The sequence below is a fragment of the Cloeon dipterum genome, chromosome 1, assembly GCF_949628265.1.
Source record: "Cloeon dipterum chromosome 1, ieCloDipt1.1, whole genome shotgun sequence".
Lineage (NCBI taxonomy): Eukaryota > Metazoa > Arthropoda > Insecta > Ephemeroptera > Baetidae > Cloeon > Cloeon dipterum.
Genome location: NC_088786.1, coordinates 35,772,286 through 35,793,421, shown reverse-complemented (window position 1 = coordinate 35,793,421; position 21,136 = coordinate 35,772,286). Strand labels below are relative to the sequence as shown.

The window sequence follows — 21,136 nt, the reverse complement described above, 5'->3', positions numbered from 1 at the left end:
AGCGTGTTTGCACTGCAAGGGTTGCAGCAGCCGCGCGGCGGAGGCTTTTTAATTAACGCCGCAAAGTGGCACAAAAATAGTCGCTGCTCAGGAGCCAGTCGATAGGAATTAATTTCACCTTCTGCTTCTGGTAATTGCTTTGTGCACGCCGCGCGCGCGATGCGAATCAATTATGCATGTGAAATTGAATGGGTGCGCGCGAGCGCTCGCTTATGGGCAGCGGCGATAAAAGTGGAAGCCCGCCCGCCCGCCCGCACACTCACTCACTCGAAGGAAAGAAAGAAAGGAAGGAGAAAGGGGCAGAAAGCAGCAGGTGGGTCTAAGACTATCAATTATATTTATGCGCGCCTCCGGGCCATTTATATATTTAAGGGGCGCGCCTTTTTTCGCGGACTAACGAGCCGATTGTGCTCGGGCCATCCGATTTATGACGATTTTCTCCATACTTACGATGAACATATGAGGACAATTTTCTAATTTCGGATGGAACTTCCCGTTTCCTTTGTATGCAATAAAATATTGATATAGTTACACCCCTAAATCCAAAATCACTGACATTTTTTGGTCCCTGCGAATCCGATTCAATGGTAATAATAATACACCGTGCTGGCGGGTGAAATTGAAACTGATAAATAAAAATACGTATAAGCGATAGAAACTTTTCCCTGCGTCATCCCGTCACATATATAGAAAGTGTGAAAATCACGAGACGGTGTGTATGCTATTCGCACCAGCTGCAAACGCCAACACGATTTGCCGCACAAAACACATTATATCGATATATACACACACACACATGGAGGGCGAAGAGCAGCCTTGAAAATCCCCAAAGGAAAGCGAGAGATTTTCTGAAAATGCGTATAATATATATTTTGTTTGGCTGCTGCTGGTGAGAGTGAATTTTTGCATTAAAACGGCTGACTTTGCGATAAACAACGCTGCGCAGGGCTCCCACCATCAGCAGGGCCCCATATATTAAATAGCATAGTAAATGGATAAAGGCTTCCCGGGGCCCAGCCTTACGAGAGTGAGCGTGCAGTGTGTGTGTGAGTGTGTGACACACTTTCCCTCTCACAAACTGCATGCATGGTGGCTTTCGGCCGCGCGCGGCGGCGTAACTTTATTACTCACGCGTCCACATAGCAGAGCCGCACGGATTCATTTCCTACTGCCGAATCGCGCGCTAATTCGATTTGATTACGCGTATTATACAACTGCCGTGATGCATTCGCAAGGAAGGCAAGCCAGCACGTCTTTTTATTTTTTATTCGCGCGCAGACGCCGCCGCAACAGCAGCTCTAAATGTTGGCCAATTGTTTGTTATTGTTTGAATAAACTCGTCGTAACAATGCTCCGCTTGAACTTCAATTTTTAAACTTGATCTACAAATAAATGACGCCACTCACTGCCCCCAGGTGCCGGATTTTTCCTCCTCGGTCCTCGCCCTGGAATGTTTCCTTCTCGTTGACCTGGCGCCAAAGTGATGACTGAGTGATTTTGGAATTTCGTCTCTCCTATTAAGATCCTCATAATTGTTGCTTCTTCGCAGTTTTCCTTTTTCTATATATTTATTTTTCCTCTTTTTTATTCAGGGGTAGAGTTTGTTGGAATAAAAGCATCGAGTTGTATTTTGTATCAAAATATATTTGTGCACTGATGAATTTGTTTACATGTCACACAAAGGTTAACACTCACCATGGCATTGGTTTGTTTGTTTCCTAATTACGCTTGTGTATGTGGGGTTGGTTGTCTATGTACATTAATAAGAATAATAATAATAAGCACAGGAATCGAAAAGAAATAAATTACACGGTAATCCAGCATCAGCAAAAGTCGCGCGGTTACAGAGAATTCATCGTAAAGGTCTGTTTGCGAGAAGCGGCCGAGAGTGCAGCGCAAATTCTCTCTCTCTTTCTCTCTCTCTCCGCGCACGCACATTCATCATTTATAAATGGTATATAAATACAGTGGTGTATACAATTATGAGACTATACCAATGTTATAAAGTTACATGTGTCGTGTTTTGTGTGTTTGTGTGTGTGTGTGGGTGGTGTAGGCGAGGGCTGTGCACGTGTGGCATCTTTTACACGTTCAATTTGTAGTCCAGTGTCGCGGAAAACCGCAAATTTAGCAACTAATGTAGTTTGTTCTCTCCGAATGCGAACAATTGATTGAAAAACTGCACGCCCTCGCGATTTGTGTGTGTGTAAGTGTGTGTGTGAATGTGCATCTCGTAAACACTACTGCAAAATACTGTACAAAATCGATTCTCATGTAAGATGTTGGTTTTCGTTTGGATACTTTCACAGATTGGTTACATTGTGTCACAATATTAGGCTGAATGATTAGAAAAAATGAGAGATATCCACTCCGCGAGATTTTCCACCATTGACGCATTATTATAGCAATTGTTGCACCCCGGAGCTTTGCGTTCGTGGGCTCAAAACGTCCCGGAAATTTAATCGTTTTTATTCCTAATCGATTACATATTCGTGTGCGGCTGTGGGTGGATATAATTATAATCTAATTTTGATCCGACTGAGGGACGCGACCAATAATAAAAACTCAATCCACCGACACATTTGCTGATTTTCTTTACAAAATTTGATTGTTTCCTTTTATATATTGTGTTGTACTCCGGAGTCAAATCAGTTCTATATAGATCAAAGAAATTATCATCTACTGGTGCGGGCGCAATATAAAAGCGCCGTGACCCCCAATTTCTCGAAATTCCACTTCACAATACTTCGGTTCAATGGTTGGCAACAGACGATCAATAAAAAACCGCGAGATGTTAACTATTTGATTATAATTACCAGCCCCGCGAGATAGATATTAACGTCAAGTCTGTCCAGCAGAATGATAATCCATACTTAAGTGCGATCGCGTTTCTCATTTATACAATGTAGATGGAAAAAGGACATAATATTTGAAAACTTTATATATTTGCTGTACAAAATGTTTTTATTTTATTCTTACTTCTCGTCATTTGGTAAATTGTAAAATCTGCTAGCAAATTTTTTCAAATACACTTTGATCAAATACTTAGAAAATATATGTTCATCATCATCATCATTATATTTTTGTTTTTCGTAGAATGCGAAATATGAATGGATTGAATTACTACAACAATATACACGTATGATATGATCACCAATTTTAAATACATACTTATTTTCTCATCTTGATCATGATCACAAATTTGCAATGAACGACATCAATTTTGGACCGGAAACTTTTTGTGTGTGTAAAGTGATTGATTCGCATCTTTTGAACAATGAAAAAGTCTTAGTTAGCGCGCAATTAAAATTCGGAAACTTGTACTGCTGAACAATTAAAAATTTAATTCACAACTACGTCATTCTGAGAGGGCGCGCGCGACATCTCGGGCGCATGCATGCCTGAAAACAGGTGCGACACGTGTGTGTGTGTGCAGTGTGCGCTGGAGCCTGTTTTCCAGCATTCCATCTGCCGGAGATTCGCTGGCCAGTGTGTTTAGCTACGACTATTTTTTATAATTACAATGTTGATAAACACCACATTTAAATATTACACTCTAGAGCTGAAAAATGCTCGTATTCATTCGTGTTTTGCATGTACGTCTACACAAAAACAAAAAATTATCATTGCGGGCGAGCGAGCGAGCGAAAAATTGGGGGGCAACACACGAGTCGCGCGGGGGCCGAGGGGAGGGTGGGGGGGCGGCGGCACAGTTTTGGCAAACATTTGACTGACGCTCTCCAACTACTGGCATTTTGATATTTGGACAATATTGTAAAATTGTATGCAAATCTCTCTCGTATTATCACACTTCGAATGCTCGAAATTACGGAATCAGTGAACTCGCCAGCCAAATCTGCCACAACTTACCAGCTGAGCTGTCGGGTTTTTCGCGCACACGACTATAACGACGACAGCGGTGCGCGCCTGCCCGTACACACACACTGCTTCTGCGAGTCAGTTCTTTTTGCTTAAACGTACTCAGTGAATTGTCAAAATGATATATCTCAAATAAACGTATTATAGTATGTATATAGTTCGATATTGTGCCGAATCAGCGTGAACGAAACTATTCGCGAGCCTCTCGAGTCCAGCGGCGCATAGTCAGTAACATACACACAGCCACGATATCCTCTCTATGATTCACAATAAAATTAATTCAATAGAACCCTGAGCCGTTCATTGGGAGCTGCTGCGTCCTGATGCCGGGTGGGCGTCTCAGCCGTGGCCCAAGTGCTGCTGTTGCAGCATCAGCAGGTGCTTGTCGAGGTCGCGGTGGATGTGCTCGGGCAGCGAGCCGACGTTGGCGAACAGCGACCTCAGCATGCTCAGTTCCTCGGTGAGCGATTCGATTTTCTTTTGCAGCCGGTTGTTCTCGTTCATGAGGTGCTTTACCTTCTCCTCGGTCTCCCTGGAGCGCAGCTTGGCCTTTTCCCGCGACTTCCGCACGGCGATGTTGTTGCGTTCACGCCGCCGCCGGTACTCCTCGCTCGACTTGTCCATCGGCTTGCCGGTGCCGTTGGGGGTTGCCGCGTGCTTGCGCAGCGACTTCTGCGAGAAGCCGCCCGCACCCTTGAGCCCCGAGAGGTGCATGACGTGCGAGCCGTCGCTGCCGCCGCCGCCGCCGCCGAGCCCGTTGCCGCTCGTCAGCGTCGTGAAAACCGGTCCGTTCGAGTTGCTGCCGATGCTGGAGCCGCTGCTGTACGGCAGGCCCGCCGGCGAGAAGCCGCCGCCGACCGGCGGCGACGCGTACGGCACGGCGCCGCCCGGACACTGTCGGTAGTCCTGCGGGTCGACGGGCTCCTCCTTGATGGCGGGCACGTTGCTCGCCTCGTTGCCGTACGAGGCCCCCGAGTGCACCGGCTGCGGCATGTAGGCCAACGCCGCCCGCGAGTTGAACGGCGACGACGGCGACGAGCAGCCCGAGTGGCCGCTCGACGGCGGCGACGGCACGTGCGAGTGGTTCAGGTTGGCCGTGTTCGTGTTGTTGTTGTTGTTCTTGTTGCTCAGGTGCGGTGCGAAGTCTTGCGAGCCCATCTTGCTCATCTGCGAGTACTTGTTCTGATTCGACAGGATGTCCGAGAAGATGTTGTCCGTGAACTGCGAGTCCTCCATCAGCTGTTGCAGCTCGAGCGACACGTCCTGAGGCCCGATCTCGGCTAACTCACCGCCACCTCCATTGTTGTTGTTGTTGTTGTTGTTGTTGTTGAAGTGCAACAGCTGCTGCTGCTGCTGGTGCTGCTTGAGGGCAGCCAGTTTTGCTACGTTTCCTGCTACGTTGATGTGGACACTTGCTGCGACGCCGCCGGTCGCACCACCGGACAGTTTTTTCACCTCGACTGAATCATACATGGCAGTGTCCATCATGCTCGGGCCACATACTGCAGTCGAAACGGGCGCACACTCAACACCAATAATGGTCCAAAGTCTGCTGTCAGCTGTGTCCGGACACTGTGCGGCGCGCGGTGTGCAAACACAAGAGGAGCAACGCACGGGCGCTTTAACTGTCAGAAGCGAAATGAGACTTGCAACTTCACGTGAGCAGCTGGGAGGCAGTGGGAACGCCGTTTTCCACCTCCTCCGCGGGTACCCTCTCTCCGAGCACCAGCAACTCGCGCCGCCGCACCAAGTTCTAAACAATACTCTCGACCACCGCTATAGTTGATGATATTAATGCGCCACCATCCACACAACCTGTCGCTAACTGATTTCCGCTTACAAATAAATGCTTGGGCACCGTTGATGGAAAATTAGCCGCTCCGAATGACACTTCACCCATCAGCTTGCAGTTTTCGTCGACTTTGTCTCTCAGTTTTCTATGAGTTGAATAGGGTGACCTAAATCAATTGTTCCGCTCTCCAGGAGAAACTCCACGACCCCATCTAAAAAAAAAAAAATGAAATTGCATTATTCTGTTGTAAACTGGTGTTCAGTTCTACAGAAGCAGTACCTGCTGGTGTTGCCCTTTTGTGTTCAAAACGCATACTTGCCCGTAAAAGTTAAAAGTTGTGTATACCACGCAAAAAAGTGTGAAAAGCTAATTGGCTTTTTACGGGGTTGACAAAGGCCAGGATAAGGCTTTGAGCTCCATTTGAAAAGAAAAATTTATGGTTCCTTCGTCCAGGTCAAATTATAACTCGATTTCTCACAAAGTTTCGACCTCGATTTACTTATTTATTAGGCCCAAAATTTAGTAAAATCTTGGTAGCTCACAGAAATAGAACAATAGGAGCAGAGAAACTTTATCGCATGGAAAATATATTTTCGTATTTTCGTGGTATATCTTGTCTCACCTAAATAGGGTGGTTGGACGTTGACAGGGGATTGCTTCTCTGCTCCGTTTGGGGGAAGGTATTACGAACGATGCAGACCGCGGATGTATTCAGAAGAAGAATTTTCTTGATAAGATCTTTTACAGATGAAATCGGACTGGACACAAATAAAATACCCAGAAATAGTTTAACAATAATAAGTAACAAAAAAATTCTTTTCTTAAATCTGACAGTTGGACTCACCCCTTTGAATCAGGTTCTCCACTATTGTGCACGTGTGGCTGACGGGCAAAAACACTGAATTCTTATTTTAAAATCATCTTTCTGCTGTTAAAAAGTAATGCAAGATTAAAATAATTCAAACTACCAACAAAATGCAGGACAATTGTGATGATGATGAAACATTTTAGCTTCCTTTCTATGGATCTGTTCTGGTTTCGTCCTTGAAGCTGAAAGCTGACTTTGAAGGAAGAAAATAGAAAATTCATTAATTATTGCGTCAGTGTATTAACATAGCCTATGAATATACAAATTCAATTTGAGCATTTCGTCATATAATAAGTCAGTACTTGTTGTTTACCAAAATAAGCCGGAAAAGGAGATGCAGGATGTAATTAGTAACAGTTTTCCTTCAAATTTCCTTTTTAGAAATTAGGATTTCCACTCAAAAAGTACACAACGAAAAAAACATTATTATTAATGCGTAAGGGTACTAATTAGTTATATAAATTGATAAAATTTTCCATTATTTTACGCAGCAGAAAAATTGTTTTTCACATGATGCATCTCTCTTACGTCATCAAGTTCACATTAAAATAGTGATAACCGGCGATAATGGTGAATGTGTTGTTGCCCCTCCTTCAAATTATCAGCGTGCTGATGTTTATGACAGATCGATACGCGATTTTTCAAACAGAGAAAGTCGAGCACATGTAAAAACACAGGCTCCAACCTAATCAACCCACTTTCCTTATTAAAATATATTTATTGCCAGGCAAATAAAACTTTTATTAACTTTGATGATTGAAATTAATTTCGTTTTGAGAATATAGAGACACGAAGTTATGACTGTCGCTCTATATAGTCAATACGACACTTTTTGAGCAAAAAATATAATTTTTTTTATTTTTTTATTCACAAATCCGGCCTGTAAGTTTTCAATTAGTAAAAAATGTGCTTGAAAGCACACTTAACCGCGCCCGTGACGTCGCTTAGGAAACACTAGTGTGGGAACGGCGATTTTGCGCTTTCTTGCCGCACGGAGGAAATCCACCCGCAATTGAATCAACGTGATGCGCGCGCGTAAATAGGAAGCGCGCACAGGAATTCCCTGGTTAAGCAGATAGATAACAAGCAAGCAAGAGGCGCCTGCCTCGTGATTCACGCGTGTCCCTATGCTCAGCACTTTAATTTCTCTCCTGCGCGCTCGTTATGCAATTCGTTAAATAATTGCTCCTTCTTATTATTATTATTACGCTGTGATCCACTTTTTATTCAGCATGCCATGCGAAACTCATTCCGAAAATTCACAGCGGTTTGCATTACAAGCTCAGCGGGAATTATTGCGCTTTGCCTTTTTGTGAGAAGAGAGATGCTGTCTTTTGTTTTTCCCCCGTGAACTATACTTTCAATTTCGTTTTTAGTTTTCCTGACGAAATTTTTCGACCGGGGTTTCGACCGGGGATATCCGGGTTTGGGACTGCTTTACTCAGTGTCCGAGTCAGTTTTTTTTTTAAATTTAACACGGGAGGTACAGGGAGATCTCCGGGGTTTTAGGCCCAACATATAGGCAGGCTTATGGGAAATCTCCGAGTTTTAACATTTTGGGTGTCTCTCCCCCTATATTTATTCCCTCTTATGGAACTTAACGTTGAGAAGGAGCTCGTTAGATCAATCCGGTGAATCCGGCAGAGGTCGGGAGTGAACAGAAATGAATTTTATTGTTTTACAAGTTAGCATGAGAACACGTCATGGTGGCGGTATCTACCGGCGGCGATTGAAATTACCCCGCTCTGCGTAAGACAAATCAAAATTACATATGCCTGGGAAACCGCGACGGATTTTTGATCCAGTCCCAGAAAATAATCCCGTCCTTGTGCCATTTTTCTCAAGGTTTGGTCCATGTCCATATTTAGTCCTCATCTACCTTTCAATCATGATGGAATTCTTTGGCCGGTTTTTTCTTTTGAACCCTATTCAATTTGTATATTATTTGTCAGCACCCGCTTTCTAGGTCTAGGTCCGCATTGCAGGAAGCACAAAGCACCCCTCCTGACACCTGCTGCGCGCCATGCAGGAGAATCGGAGCAAAGAGAAAATGACTACAACAATAAATACACACCACCAAATCTTCACCTCCTCCTACCACCCGCAGGAAAACGGCAGAAACTGCGCAATACCACGTGGTGAACATTTACCAGATTCGTTATGTTTCAAATTTTGCTTAACTTTTAAAATTAGCAATTCTTTGTCAGTAAGAACAATATTTGATAACACTTAAAGTGGAATGATACAGGGCAACAAATGAAAATTATTTGAATTGTTGGATGCCATAAACAATTGATCGATAAACAATTTGTTCAACAAAATTGGAACCTTCTCGGTCTCCCTGGAGCGCAGCTTGGCCTTTTCCCGCGACTTCCGCACGGCGAAGTTGTTGCGTTCACGCCGCCGCCGGTACTCCTCGCTCGACTTGTCCATCGGCTTGCCGGTGCCGTGTTGGGGGTGGCCGCGTGCTTGCGCAGCGACTTCTGCGAGAAGCCGCCCGCATCCTTGAGCCCCGAGAGGTGCATGACGTGCGAGCCGTCGCTGCCGCCGCCGCCGCCGCCGAGCCCGTTGCCGCTCGTCAGCGTCGTGAAAACCGGTCCGTTCGAGTCGCTGCTGAACCCATGCAGTTCCAAAATTTGTCTAGGTCTATTCATGACTATAGAAAACTTAACAGTCAAAACATCATTAAACACGGCAAGTGCAGTAACAACAATAAGACGCGCACAACCAAAATGAATTTAACGTTTTTTCATGTGCTACAAAGTGACAAAGGGCAACAATTGAAAATTATTTGAATTGTTAGATGCCATACACAATTGATCGATAAACAATTTGATTACCAATTTGTAAAAATAAAAAAGGACCTTCCTACAGTAAAAATTCAAAATTTGCCAATTTTCTCCAAAATTTGCAGTGCTTGAACATATTTTCTTGGCATATTCCGATTCCTCTCGTCGAGATCTGTCCAACGGTGTATGCCACTTATTGGGGAAACTCTTGCTTTTGAAATTAAATCGGATTTCAAGTAAGGAGACAGTCATTACCATTTGAAAAGCACGGTAACTTTCCAGCAAATTTTCTCAAAAAATTACAGCGCTCCTTAGGTCAATTTAGGCTTTAACTGAATCATAAGGGATGAGTTTATGCATTGGCTACAAGTATATTTTCCAGGCTTTTGCAGTATCATTCCTCTTTAAAACTGGAAGCTGATTTTTTTTGTCAAATATGGCATATTTTATTTTCCTCCTCGAACTGACACACTGAGAATCTTTAACCTTTAAAACTGTCCCCCCCCCCCTGCAGATTGTCCCTGTCCTTGGGATTTTTAAGAAAGAACGGGTCCACACCTATTCCGATAATTCTTTTCATATATTTAGCCGTTAAAGAAAACCATGAAAAATAGGTAGTTGAAAGTTCTCCAAATATTCCCTCTCAAGATTTTTTTTTGTGTTTTTTAAGTACAATAACATGAAGGGCACTCTTTAGCCCCGCCATCAGAAAACACGTTCGAAAACCGCTTGCATTTTATAAAATTTACCTGCTTTCGTTTCGAGCTCTACTTTTCTTTATAAACACAAGAATATTGCCATATACCGACCTATTTTTCTTAAGAAAAAACATTTGTCTCTGTCAACCTTTCACCTTTCTCAATAGAAATTTGGCCTTGTAAAAACTTTAGCATTTCAGAAAAGACATAGCCTCTCAATATACGAGTACAAAAGATTAGCTCTTTTAGGCATCCTTTCTGTGTCTCAAACGAAAGTGTCAAAGTGTTGTGCTTCTTCAACGGAAGGCAGAGGAGAACCGTCAACACAAAAACCTGAATACCTGAGGTGCACTACGATTGTTTGCTGAGGGTAAAACATCTTATTCCCCTGACATCAATTACTCAAATTAAAAAAGAAGTCCAATTTCTTTTTGAACAGCAACAGATGCACTGTCAATGTCAAGGGCGCAGCACCCCCAGTAAATCATTTTGTGACAGTCAAAAAAATAGATTTTTAACAATGTTGTTTACTGTTTCTTTGGTTGCACGCTGTGCTTTTGAAAAACCATTATTCACACTCAAGCAAACAAAAAGGAAAATTGTATGTAGTACACTTTGCACAATATGAATAAAAGAAATCTTTTTTCACCCACAATATGAAACAACGCTACTCACGTCATGCTCATTTTATGGAGAGTGACGCTTTTCATCCCCAAAAGCATGATAAGGGAAAGTCACTATTAGGCTATATTGTTCTTCTTGAACAAACCAAATGTGTTCTTTGACAGGCACATAATATTAATGTTCAGAGATAAGAATAGAATCCTAGTACCTATTAAAAGTGATATTTTCTTAAAAGTGTGGTCCCGGCAAAATTTCACAATGTTCAACAAACACCGAAATTTTCATTGTCGAATTGATTGGTGACCTTTCCTTGCAACAAGGAAATTCGCGTTTGGTTGTTGAAAGTTACGCAATTTTGCCGGGACCAGGACGAAGACCAGTTTAGAGCAGAAAAAAACCAATGAACTTATTTGGTTTGCAGAGAAAAGTGATTTTATGACAGAAAGAAAATACTTATTCCTATTTTTTCGAGGCGCATAAATTGTGGCTGTGCTATTTTAGCGTGAAGAAAATACATTTACACAATAAATAGTGGAATGAATTCATAATAAAGTGGGTTATAAACCAAAATAATCGAAATTCAATTCTTCTGCAATGATAATTCATAAGCGTTTAGTTTTTCTGACAACCTCTCTCCTCATATTCGTGATAAAAGTGACAAGATCATCTTACCAAAAGCATTAACACGCGAGAACCAAATATTTCCTAAATTTTGTGTAGCTAGTGCTCGACAGCCAGCACTTGCAGTCGAGAGTAAGAGTTATAAATTCAATCTCTATACCAAAATACTTGCACCTTCATGTGTTCATGTGCCTCCATTGAAATTAACCAACAGAGACTTAATAAAAATTCAAATATAACCATATCAGTCTCAAAAATAACTTTGGAGCATTTAATTCTCACAGTTTAACAATTCGTTTGCGAGGCAAAGGTGTTCGAGCATAGAAAAGTAGGCGTATTTGATGTCAAACTTCATGTCGTACCAGTAGTTAACCGCAACGCAGCCATGACTCTGGGAAACCTTCAAAATAGAATTTGCTTTAGACCAAGTTTTGAGCGCCTTTGTTTCTACCTGATGGAACCACAATGATGGAAGATACAGCATATCCCCAGCTTCCACTCTTGCAATCAGTTGCGTTGAAGGACGAGTTTTCGATTTTTTTGCTTCTCCAAACCCAGGACAAATCCATCTGACAGTATTTTTTTCTTCACATTGGACAATTGTAAAGTCCTGCCTGGTCTTCACCTAAATCACATTATTGTTATAAAAGCTTTCAAAAATAATTTACAGCAGAAAAAAACAACCTTTTCATATCTGGCCACAGGGAGCATTTTGTAGGGCATCGAGGGCAGATCGGTTGGTGGACTCAGCAAAAATTGCTTTACGCCGTGAATAACACAATAGATGTTTTCATAAGGGTCCTTGTGGGCTGAAATAGTGAAAATTATTGAAAAAGTGAAGAGAAAATAATGAGAAAAATATATAGGACATGGAAATATACACAACTGTTTTTGATCTCTGAGAATTTTTAAAAAAGCAAACTGCAGACGAATTTACAATTTTTCAAACAAGATTCGCTGTGCACAAAGAGTTATTATGAACACAAATTTTTATCTTAACGACCCAAACCTTGGTGGTAGTTTTTTGTCTCATCCACGTTAAGACAACTATTTTTGACTGCTGCTAGCATAAATTATTATTATTATTTACGATTCTATAAAAGGCAATTAAGAAGTTGTCACATTCCTATCAATTTAATGGAAATATTTTGCAGGCATTTGAATCTACTGCCTTCAATGTCATTCGTGTTTAAAGGAAATCTCATCCGTGTCTGAAGAAATCTAAAGCAAACACATTTTTTATGACTCATAATCAACAGTAAAATTGATAATATCTAGCAATAATTTTCACTCTCTTGTCAGTTTATCTCAATTAAAAGATACTCACACTATACTATAAGGGATGCTACTAAATATCATTTGAGAAATTATCAAAAACAAATGTCAAGCGAATCTTCAAAAACATTTTAAGTGAGTGCCAAAATGTTTCTGAATTTTGTGATGGCAGCATTAAAAGCATACAGATTCTCACTTTGTCAGTTCAAGGAGGAAATGAATAAGCAATCTGGGTTCTCCAATTTTGCAATACACAAAAATAAAACACTTTTTTTGCGCAAAAAAACAGTAGTTTTGGTTTAGTCCTCATTTTTCCTAATTTATTCCCGAAAAAGTGATAATATATTTCGTGCGTTGCAAAAATCTTTTTTGCCGACTTTTCTGCAGTTTTTAAAGTCACTTGTTTCATTAAAATACTTTAATTTAAATACAAGGTAAAAAAATTCTCGTTTTGGATGACCAAAAATGCAGATTGTCCCTGTACCGTAATTCAAAATTCAGGAATCGCTGTCCCTCATGGTCTCCTCTCTAGTCTTGCCCAATCCCAAGTCCCATTCCACTTTTGTGTGTGTTCGGGAGACTTTTAAGGGTAATTGTCATTTTTACCGACTTTATTTCTCCATCCTGAATTTTACATATATTGTTAGGGGTGTTTCATAGTGTGTAACCTGAAATTTTGAGCAAAAAATTCGGGGGCATTTTTTGGGAAATCACGATTTTCGAAAACGGAAAATTTCAGATAGTAAATCCGAAATATCAAGGTATCTTCGGTCCAGATTGGAATTTCCATGTGGTTTTTTCACCTCCACACGTAACTTTTTCAGTAGAACAAATTTGCCATTGGTCAAAAATTTGTAGGTCAAAGGTCAAGGTCACAAATTCGCGTGCAAAATGTTCAATTAAAAATATCGCAAAATACGCCCCCTCGGATTTTTTTCATGAAAACGTAAAAAATGTAGCCCTGAATGCGTAGAATCGAATGGTCAAGAGAAATCGATGGGCACTCTCATAGATCGCGAAATATTTTGAATTTAAGGATTCGTGACGCGCGTCCGGCACGACGACAATATCATCCGGCGATTTTACTTTCGTAATTTACGTTGGAATTTGATAAGTAAGCCACATGTTATGCATATGATTACCTAGAAAAATAAACGAGCTTACCAGTGGTGTGCTTACATTTTGTTTTGGTTTCAAACTTCTCAAGAAATAGCTAACCGTAAGATGCTACATTTTTTTTTTTTTTAGGGGTTGAAGTTCAGCAACTTAGGGGTGGAGGCTAAACACCCCTAAACCTTTCAGCTGGTCAGGGAAGGTCGAGACGAGTCCAACGGTGGGTAGTTTTTGCAATTCTGATGGTTAGAACCCGAGATTTGAGATTTGTAAAAATGTCAATATTTGAAAAATTTCTATTTTCTTTTCGCGCCGCTATTTCTTGAGAAGTTTGAAACCAAAACAAAATGTAAGCACACCACTGGAAAGCTCGTTTATTTTTCTAGGTAATCATATGCATAACATGTGGGTTACATATCAAATTTCGACGTAAATTACGAAAGTAAAATCGCCGGATGATATTGTCGTCGTGCCGGACGCGTGACACGAATCCTTAAATTCAAAATATCTCGCGATCTATCAGAGTCTCCATCGATTTCTCTTCACCATTCGATTCTACAAATTCAGGGCTACATTTTTTACGTTTACATGAAAAAAATCCGAGGGGGCGTATTTTGCGATATTTTTAATTGAACATTTTGCACGCGAATTTGTGACCTTGACCTTTGACCTACAAATTTTTGACCAATGGCAAATTTGTTCTACTGAAAAAGTTACGTGTGGAGGTGAAAAAACCACATCGAAATTCCAATCTGAACCGAAGATACCTTGATATTTCGGATTTACTATCTGAAATTTTCCGTTTTCGAAAATCGTGATTTCCCAAAAAAAGCCCCCGAATTTTTTGCTCAAAATTTCAGGTTACACACTATGAAACACCCCTAAAATTCAGGATGGAGAAATAAAGTCGGTAAAATTGACAATTACCCTTAAAAGTCTCCCGAACACACACTTTTTCAAAAGTAACACGGCCAGAGAATAAAAGCTGCAGCACAAAACATTATTGTTCCCGTGAAAGACCTTTGTAACAAAGGCCCAGGTAGCAAAGACCTTGGTTGTAGATCGGGAGATTTTCACATAATATTTTTACATTGTTTTCCTTCAGATCCTTACAGGGCAATATTGCGCTGTTGGAAAAAATACGTTGGCAATATTTTCGAATTATTTTAGAGAAATAATCGTTTAAGTTATTTTAAATATATTTTTTCGCTCTTTTTATCCCTGTCCTCCGACCAAGACAACGCTAATATTTTGTCAAGAGCTATAAATTTTGCTGCCTGCTGGGCGATCGTTTGGAACAACCCCATCAACAAAACAAAATCCTCGGCATGAGCTACTAGGCTTGTTTCAGGAACGAGCGTGGCTTTTCTTGGAACACTTTAGATTTTTTAACCAGATGCCGGCATCAAGAGACTCACGTAATTGCTTTAAATTTCGGTGTTATAAAGGTTGTAAAGATTTTTATATTTCAAATATTGTACGCCATGCAATCGCTTAAAATGCTTGTGGACATTCCTTTGTAATTTTTTTTCTTCCCTCGGTATTAAAAAAACAGCATTAAAAAAATCAGTGCAGTGTCAAAAAGCGTTTTCTTAATCAATTTTAAACAGTTTCTTGCAGGCAATATTGTACCTTTTAGTGGTCAATAATTTTCTAGTTGTTAGCTCATGACCTCGACTTGAAAAATGGTCAGAGATAATTTTTTGGAGAAATTGAGGCAGCAAAATGGCAATTTAAAATAAAAAATCTACACAGTAGAGGAAATTTTGACCACTCCAACCGCAAATTTTAGATTCTCACAGGAATTAATTTTATTACATTTCTTGCGCAAGAAATTGGTTAAAATTGAGTGGTAAAAAAAACTCTTGATTAATCTGCAGTTGTCCGTCAACTACTAAAAACGAAGGTCGATTGTTTTTGAATGGGAAATTTTATTTTAAATTTCTTTAATAGCTAATCTTTATGAAATTAGTGGCGGAAACAGTGAAACCACAGAAAATGATGGGATCTTAATATCAAAAAAATTTTCTGATTTTCACCCGTACTTAATCTCACACCTGGGAACCGACAGTTAAACCCCCAATTTATTAGAATTATGTTTGTTTTTTACGATTCTTTTGAACACGTAAATCGTTTTCTAAATCGTCTCTACAGTTTGCTTTGTGACAATTTCGGTTTTCTCATCGAGACCAAGAACTAGTGAAATAATAATTATTTCCTTTTATTTGTCCTGTTCAATGAATTGCTTCTAAAAATTTGACGACATTCAAAATATAAAATGTATATTTACTTGAGGTGATGGCTCTCTGATCGCCCATCCAAAAGTTTGCGGCATCAGGTTTTGCGCCAAAGGCTGTCGAGGCCCAGTTTATGTCTTCAGGAACATCGCCAATTAGACTTTTCATCTCTCCCGTCAAATTGGAGTTTTGCTGCTGCATGTAAAACACCGGATTAAGCTCTGATTTGTCATTCAATCGATCCAGAAAGTCTGAAAATTTCATTTGGCGTTCCTCTGGTAACATGAAAAATTCTCCATCGTCCGACACGGCATCGGCCCAGCCATTCGGTGTCACAGCGACGGTCACGAATTTATCTCCAATTTTCTCTCTAGAACCACGATATGTATTTCCAGAGTTGAATAAGTTTATTAAATTTACTTTGTTGCAGGTAAATTATATGAACCTTAAAAACTGCGGACTCCATTGTTTAAACGCAGCGAAGCTTTTGCAGGCTTTTTTGAAAATGACTGGCACATTCGGCGAAACCCACTCACGAAGGAATTCTAGTGGATCAGGTGCACCCTCAACCTCTGCAACGCGCCCTTCTTGCAGGTATAGGTCTGCAGAGAAAATTATTCACGTTTTGAAAGCTGTCGTCAGGCCGGTCTCTCAGCAGCACGCACAAACTGCACACAGTGGTATGCAGGGTTTGGCTCACCATTAGCAGTATCCTGGAGAACTTTGAAGCCCTCTGCTATAGTGTCACACATTTCCGCCCTGATTTGACGTCACGGGACCAGGTCAGAGGTCGTTAATTTGCGTGCATAATCACAAAACAATGCGGAAAATGAGACAAAACGACGCACGTGAAAACCAGTGTAAACAAGCACTAAAGTTCGTTTGATAGAGTTCATTAGAACGCCGTTAGATGGGGCAAAGAGCACGGAGTGGACGGAGTGCCTGGTCCGCCAGACAAAAAGTTAAATTTCTGTTCGCTCTTTCAATTTTATTGAAACTCAGTACATTCATTGTTGTCAAAGTCTTTGGGTATTATTAAGATTTTTATTATTAATAAAGATTGTTGAGTATCAAATACTTAGAAACATGATTTTTTTTAAATATGAAATAACTGATAAATAAAACAGTAATTTTCTCATTTATTACAAGAACGTTTTTATTTCACAAAATTCAGTTCTACATTTAAATACATAAAGAATAACAGAGAGAGTACAAGTGGGTGTTTAAGAATTATGGCGAGATGTGTAACCCGGCAGAACTTTTACCTTCAAGGCACAAAATGATTATATTATACATATTTCTAAAAACGTAAATTTTGGGGAGAGAAGCGAGTATAAGCATTATTTATTGCATCGGGGTAAAATTGGGAACACACAGATTAAAACGTTTACATAAGTGTTTCAGCGCCTCAACCTCTTTCTTCATTTGAGATATTTTAAATTTCATTTGATCGTTTCTCAGTTTGAGTTCGTCCCTTTGATTGATCATGCGCTGTTCTCTGAGTGCTCTTTTACGCCTGGACTTCTGCACTGCCACGTTGTTTTTCAAGCGATACTCTTTGTACTCTGGGGAATTTTTGTCTATTTTACCTTTGCCTCCGACTGCACGCTTTCGAACGCGCGGCACATGTTCGTCCCGAACTTCCGAGTTCTGGACGGCGAAACTGGTACTGGCTACTGGGAAGTTGAACTCAGCCACAGGCGGTGGAGCGTAAATCTGTTGAGGCGAAGGTGCAGTCTGACTGCTGAGTGCGAAGTACTCTGCGGGAGGCGAGTTATAGTCGTTGTTTGGCCTAGCGGACGAAAGATCCGTGTAGATCCTAGAAGGCGGCAATTCGAAGTCATCTTGTGCAGCTTTCGGGACAGAGGCCACATGTGGATTATCTGGCGCGCACTGAAACAATTAAAAATTTTTCTAAATGATCGGCGAAATTTTGATTGGTTCAAGTTAATCACTAATTTGTTTTTATTTTTAATGAAAAAATTCCCCCGGTAAGTGTTGCTCAAAATTCACTCTTGTCAGAAGTTCAGAGCAATAAATTTTTTTGTGAGATTAATAAAACTTTTTTACCTTTTGAACAAATCAGTAGGACATTAATTTTTTTCTGGAAATTTTTTTAAATATTCGATTTCCAAATAGAAGTATAAATGTATGCTAGAGCACTCAGACCAGCCAGCCTCCCAAAATCTCGGCCAGCCGCTTTGGTTTTAGCTCGCCAGGCACACCAGCCGCCGGTCAAAATTTCGAAAATGGAAAAAATAAGTTTTAGCTCCTTCGGCCGTTTGTTGGCCTATTCTCATCAAAAAATCTAATTAAAACGTAGCCCAAAAATGCATTTAATGGTCTCCGCGCTAGTTTGAAACACGCAAAGCGAATTTTTCACTCTCGAAGTGGGGGCCGCCGAGTCCTAGTATGTGATCAAGCTCTCGGTTTAATTTTTATTCCTATGTGCAAAGACGGAAAAATCAAGGATATGATAGTTTTTCCCGTTTGCACATTCCCCAACAGAAATTTGATGAAATGAATTTAATGAGGAGCGGGCCGAACGGCCAAAGCGGTGGGCCGGTGGGTATGCTATGCAACAAACGTAACAAAAATGAAACTTTATTTTTCGATTTTTTTTTAAGATTTTTCCTTTGATTTTGAAATTATTTTAGCCAAAACAAGGAATTGAATAATAAGAGCGTGTGTTGCCTTCAGCCCAACATGGAAAAGCCACTAAAAAATATGGGCCGCGACAGCCACAAACGCGGGCCGCTTGACAGTCTTGGAAATATTGGGCGGTCCAGACGGCCCACTTGGCCCGCGGCCCACCGGGGTTTCGCCCGGTGCGCCCGATTACCAGTCCGGGCCTGCCCCGGTAACTTGAGGAGTATCGCGTTTGAAAACAGCCCAATGCGGCATAGAGATTCAAGTTATTTGACCGAATAGAATAATAAGAGTAGTAAACGCTGAAAATATAAATTTCAAAAATTTCGCTTACCATACTGCCCAGGGTTTCGTCTAAAAATAGACTCAAGTCATCCATTTCGCTTAAGTCAAGCATTGGCGACGTCACTGTCATCAGAGGATTCTGGTCCATCGGATCAGTCTGCCCGTTGAGGAGTGTCTGGTCCATCGCAGGAGTCTTGTTCGATCGGAGAGTCGAATTTACTCTGAGCACGGTGAGAGAAAAAAATATCAACCTCTCTATCTCATCCCCCACGCCTTTAAACTGTCACCCCTACCACTCGCGCGCTTCTAAGGCCCTCCCGTCACGTGCTCAGGGCGGATCCACCCTCATAAGGAAGGGAGAAGAAGGTGAAATAACTGGAGGCTATAAAGTCAGCAGTTTGTTAGAAATACTTATCAGTCAGCATTCAGAGCAACTCCTCGTAAACACTTCTTTGCGGATCCACAAGCAAGCAGCTTACGCACATAAAGAGAAGCCAGCTGCGCACAGTCTTCGAACCTCTTATTCATCAAGCTAGATCGCTACTCATCATGGACGGTGAAAACTTTGGTTCTGTGGACGAAAACCTGTCCAGTTCCACTTTTTCAACCACAGAACATAGCGTCGGCTACTTTCTTAGACCAGCGGACGAAGCCAACATGCTCGAGCAGAGTTCCAGCAACGCCTTTTACCAGGCCCTCTTCAACAGTCCATCGTCAAGCTCAGAGGCAAGTGAAATTCTGCAAGTCGGTTCCGCAATCTCACAAGCCACACATATACCGATAAGTGGAATGGATACCGACTTGGCGATTCAGATGTTGGGGGACTTGCTCGAACCCAGCAGTCCCTCCAGTTCAGCCGCCACCAGCTTTGAGGGCACTCAGGTTCATACCTTAGGACCCCATCAAGTCTTCGAGCAGAGTCATCCTGTGGCTAGCGTGGGCACTGGAAGTCCTTGGCAATTAAACCCCGGTGACCACATTTGGCAGTTTCAAGGAGCATCAGCTTCCGGATTCGGCTACAGCGCCAACAATCAGTGCGCGCTAGGACAAATGCAAGATTACAGTGACATTACTCTTCAAGTTAAAAGCCAGAACAAACGTAGACCGCGGAGAAATGTGAGTGAAGAAGAAAAGAAAAGTGTAAAATACATAATTCATCGCGAAAAAAACAATAGATCGGTGAGAAAATGTAGAAAAAATCAAATTATTAAAATGGGTAAATTGCCAGGTGAGATAGAAAAATTAAAATGTGAAAATAGTGATTTGCAATCTGAATTTAATGCTTTGTATTCTGAGATGGAAATGTTAAGAAGATTGTGTAAGATGTGAAATAATTAGATAATTGAATACGGTTTTTGTTTAGTCAAATTGAATTTATTTTATATAATAAACAACACTATAAATGAACTAATGTAAAATATATGTAAATGGTAAAATTAATTTGCGCATTTTCAATAGCGTTTCATGTTGTATTTATCATTTTGAGGGATGGAATTATTTGTATATGGTTTGTTGTTTGTAATAAAGCTTGCTAATTAACAAATATAAACACTGGTTTTCTCATTGAATTAAAAATCTTAAACCTTCAAAAAATAAAATTTGAAAAGCATGCAGCAAAGGAAAAAAACAGTAAAAAACAACGATTATTTTTTTTTCGACACCAATAATTTAATTGGTGATATAAAAATTTAAACTAACTAAAACTAAAAATTTCCTTCCAAAGAAATTTATGAGTACAATGAAAGTTGAAAATGATAATTTTATTAACTTGACAACGAATAATTTATTTTATCTTCACATTTTGAAATTAATTCAAAATTTATATAATACAACATAAAAAGTAAAGTTATCAGTGTCTGCGATTTCTTAGATCAGAAATCCTCGTAAAAATTGACGCCGGGAGGTTTTGACCTTCAATTAAATTGCAAACTAATATTTTTTATATCATTTTTGGGGAATTTTCCGTATATTTATACTGATATGCACAAGATTTTTGCATTACGTTTCAGTTAAGCAGCTATCTGTGTTTATTTTCTTAAATATTACAGAAATTACTGTTCGACTAGGTGTCCAGCTTTTGGTTTTAGAGTTGCGCATAGCTCTTTATTCCAGTTGGATCTATAGTACAACCCAGCATCCGTAACAGAGTTCAGCAGTAAATTTTGTAGTTTTAGCATGATTTATTTTAAAGAAAAATAAATGGCTGCATACCTGCAGCAAACGTTACGTCCAATGGAAAAATTATAGCTCACCGTTATAGGGACCAATAAATTTACATTGAAAATTATTTAGTGATTTCAACAAAA

The 21,136-nt window shown here is 40.5% G+C and overlaps 3 protein-coding genes across 3 annotated transcripts; all 3 read right to left on the bottom strand.

Moving 5' to 3' along the window:
* Nucleotides 1–1,623: 1,623 nt before the first annotated feature.
* Nucleotides 1,624–5,496, bottom strand: LOC135941550 (CCAAT/enhancer-binding protein-like). The gene has a single exon (XM_065487171.1). The coding sequence runs from the start codon at nt 5,365–5,367 to the stop codon at nt 4,219–4,221; it is 1,149 nt and encodes a 382-aa protein (XP_065343243.1). The 5' UTR covers nt 5,368–5,496; the 3' UTR covers nt 1,624–4,218.
* A 6,011-nt stretch (nt 5,497–11,507) lies between these two features.
* JMJD7 (Jumonji domain containing 7) lies at nt 11,508–16,774 on the bottom strand. The gene is made up of 6 exons (XM_065475468.1): nt 16,597–16,774; nt 16,342–16,498; nt 15,950–16,266; nt 11,956–12,080; nt 11,723–11,896; nt 11,508–11,671 (listed from the first exon to the last, which is right to left on the bottom strand). The coding sequence occupies exons 1-6, from the start codon at nt 16,646–16,648 to the stop codon at nt 11,543–11,545; spliced, it is 954 nt and encodes a 317-aa protein (XP_065331540.1). The 5' UTR covers nt 16,649–16,774; the 3' UTR covers nt 11,508–11,542.
* Nucleotides 16,775–17,240: 466 nt separating this feature from the next.
* On the bottom strand, nt 17,241–20,271 carry LOC135948408 (CCAAT/enhancer-binding protein delta-like). The gene is made up of 4 exons (XM_065497650.1): nt 19,628–20,271; nt 19,124–19,568; nt 18,880–19,051; nt 17,241–17,789 (listed from the first exon to the last, which is right to left on the bottom strand). The coding sequence occupies exons 3-4, from the start codon at nt 19,012–19,014 to the stop codon at nt 17,241–17,243; spliced, it is 684 nt and encodes a 227-aa protein (XP_065353722.1). The 5' UTR covers nt 19,015–19,051; nt 19,124–19,568; nt 19,628–20,271.
* Nucleotides 20,272–21,136: the final 865 nt, after the last annotated feature.

Excerpts from the sequence above, each read along its gene's own strand:
- LOC135941550 (XM_065487171.1), bottom strand. The coding sequence starts at position 5,367 with ATGATGGACACTGCCATGTATGATTCAGTCGAGGTGAAAAAACTGTCC.
- JMJD7 (XM_065475468.1), bottom strand. The coding sequence starts at position 16,648 with ATGTGTGACACTATAGCAGAGGGCTTCAAAGTTCTCCAGGATACTGCT. Across the intron at positions 16,267-16,341 it reads TGGAGTCCGCAGTTTTTAAG|AGAGAAAATTGGAGATAAAT; the intron begins GTTCATATAATT and ends TCGTGGTTCTAG. Across the intron at positions 12,081-15,949 it reads TCAGAGAGCCATCACCTCAA|CCCACAAGGACCCTTATGAA; the intron begins GTAAATATACAT and ends TCACTATTTCAG.
- LOC135948408 (XM_065497650.1), bottom strand. The coding sequence starts at position 19,014 with ATGGACCAGACACTCCTCAACGGGCAGACTGATCCGATGGACCAGAAT. Across the intron at positions 17,790-18,879 it reads ACGAAACCCTGGGCAGTATG|TGCGCGCCAGATAATCCACA; the intron begins GTAAGCGAAATT and ends TAATTGTTTCAG.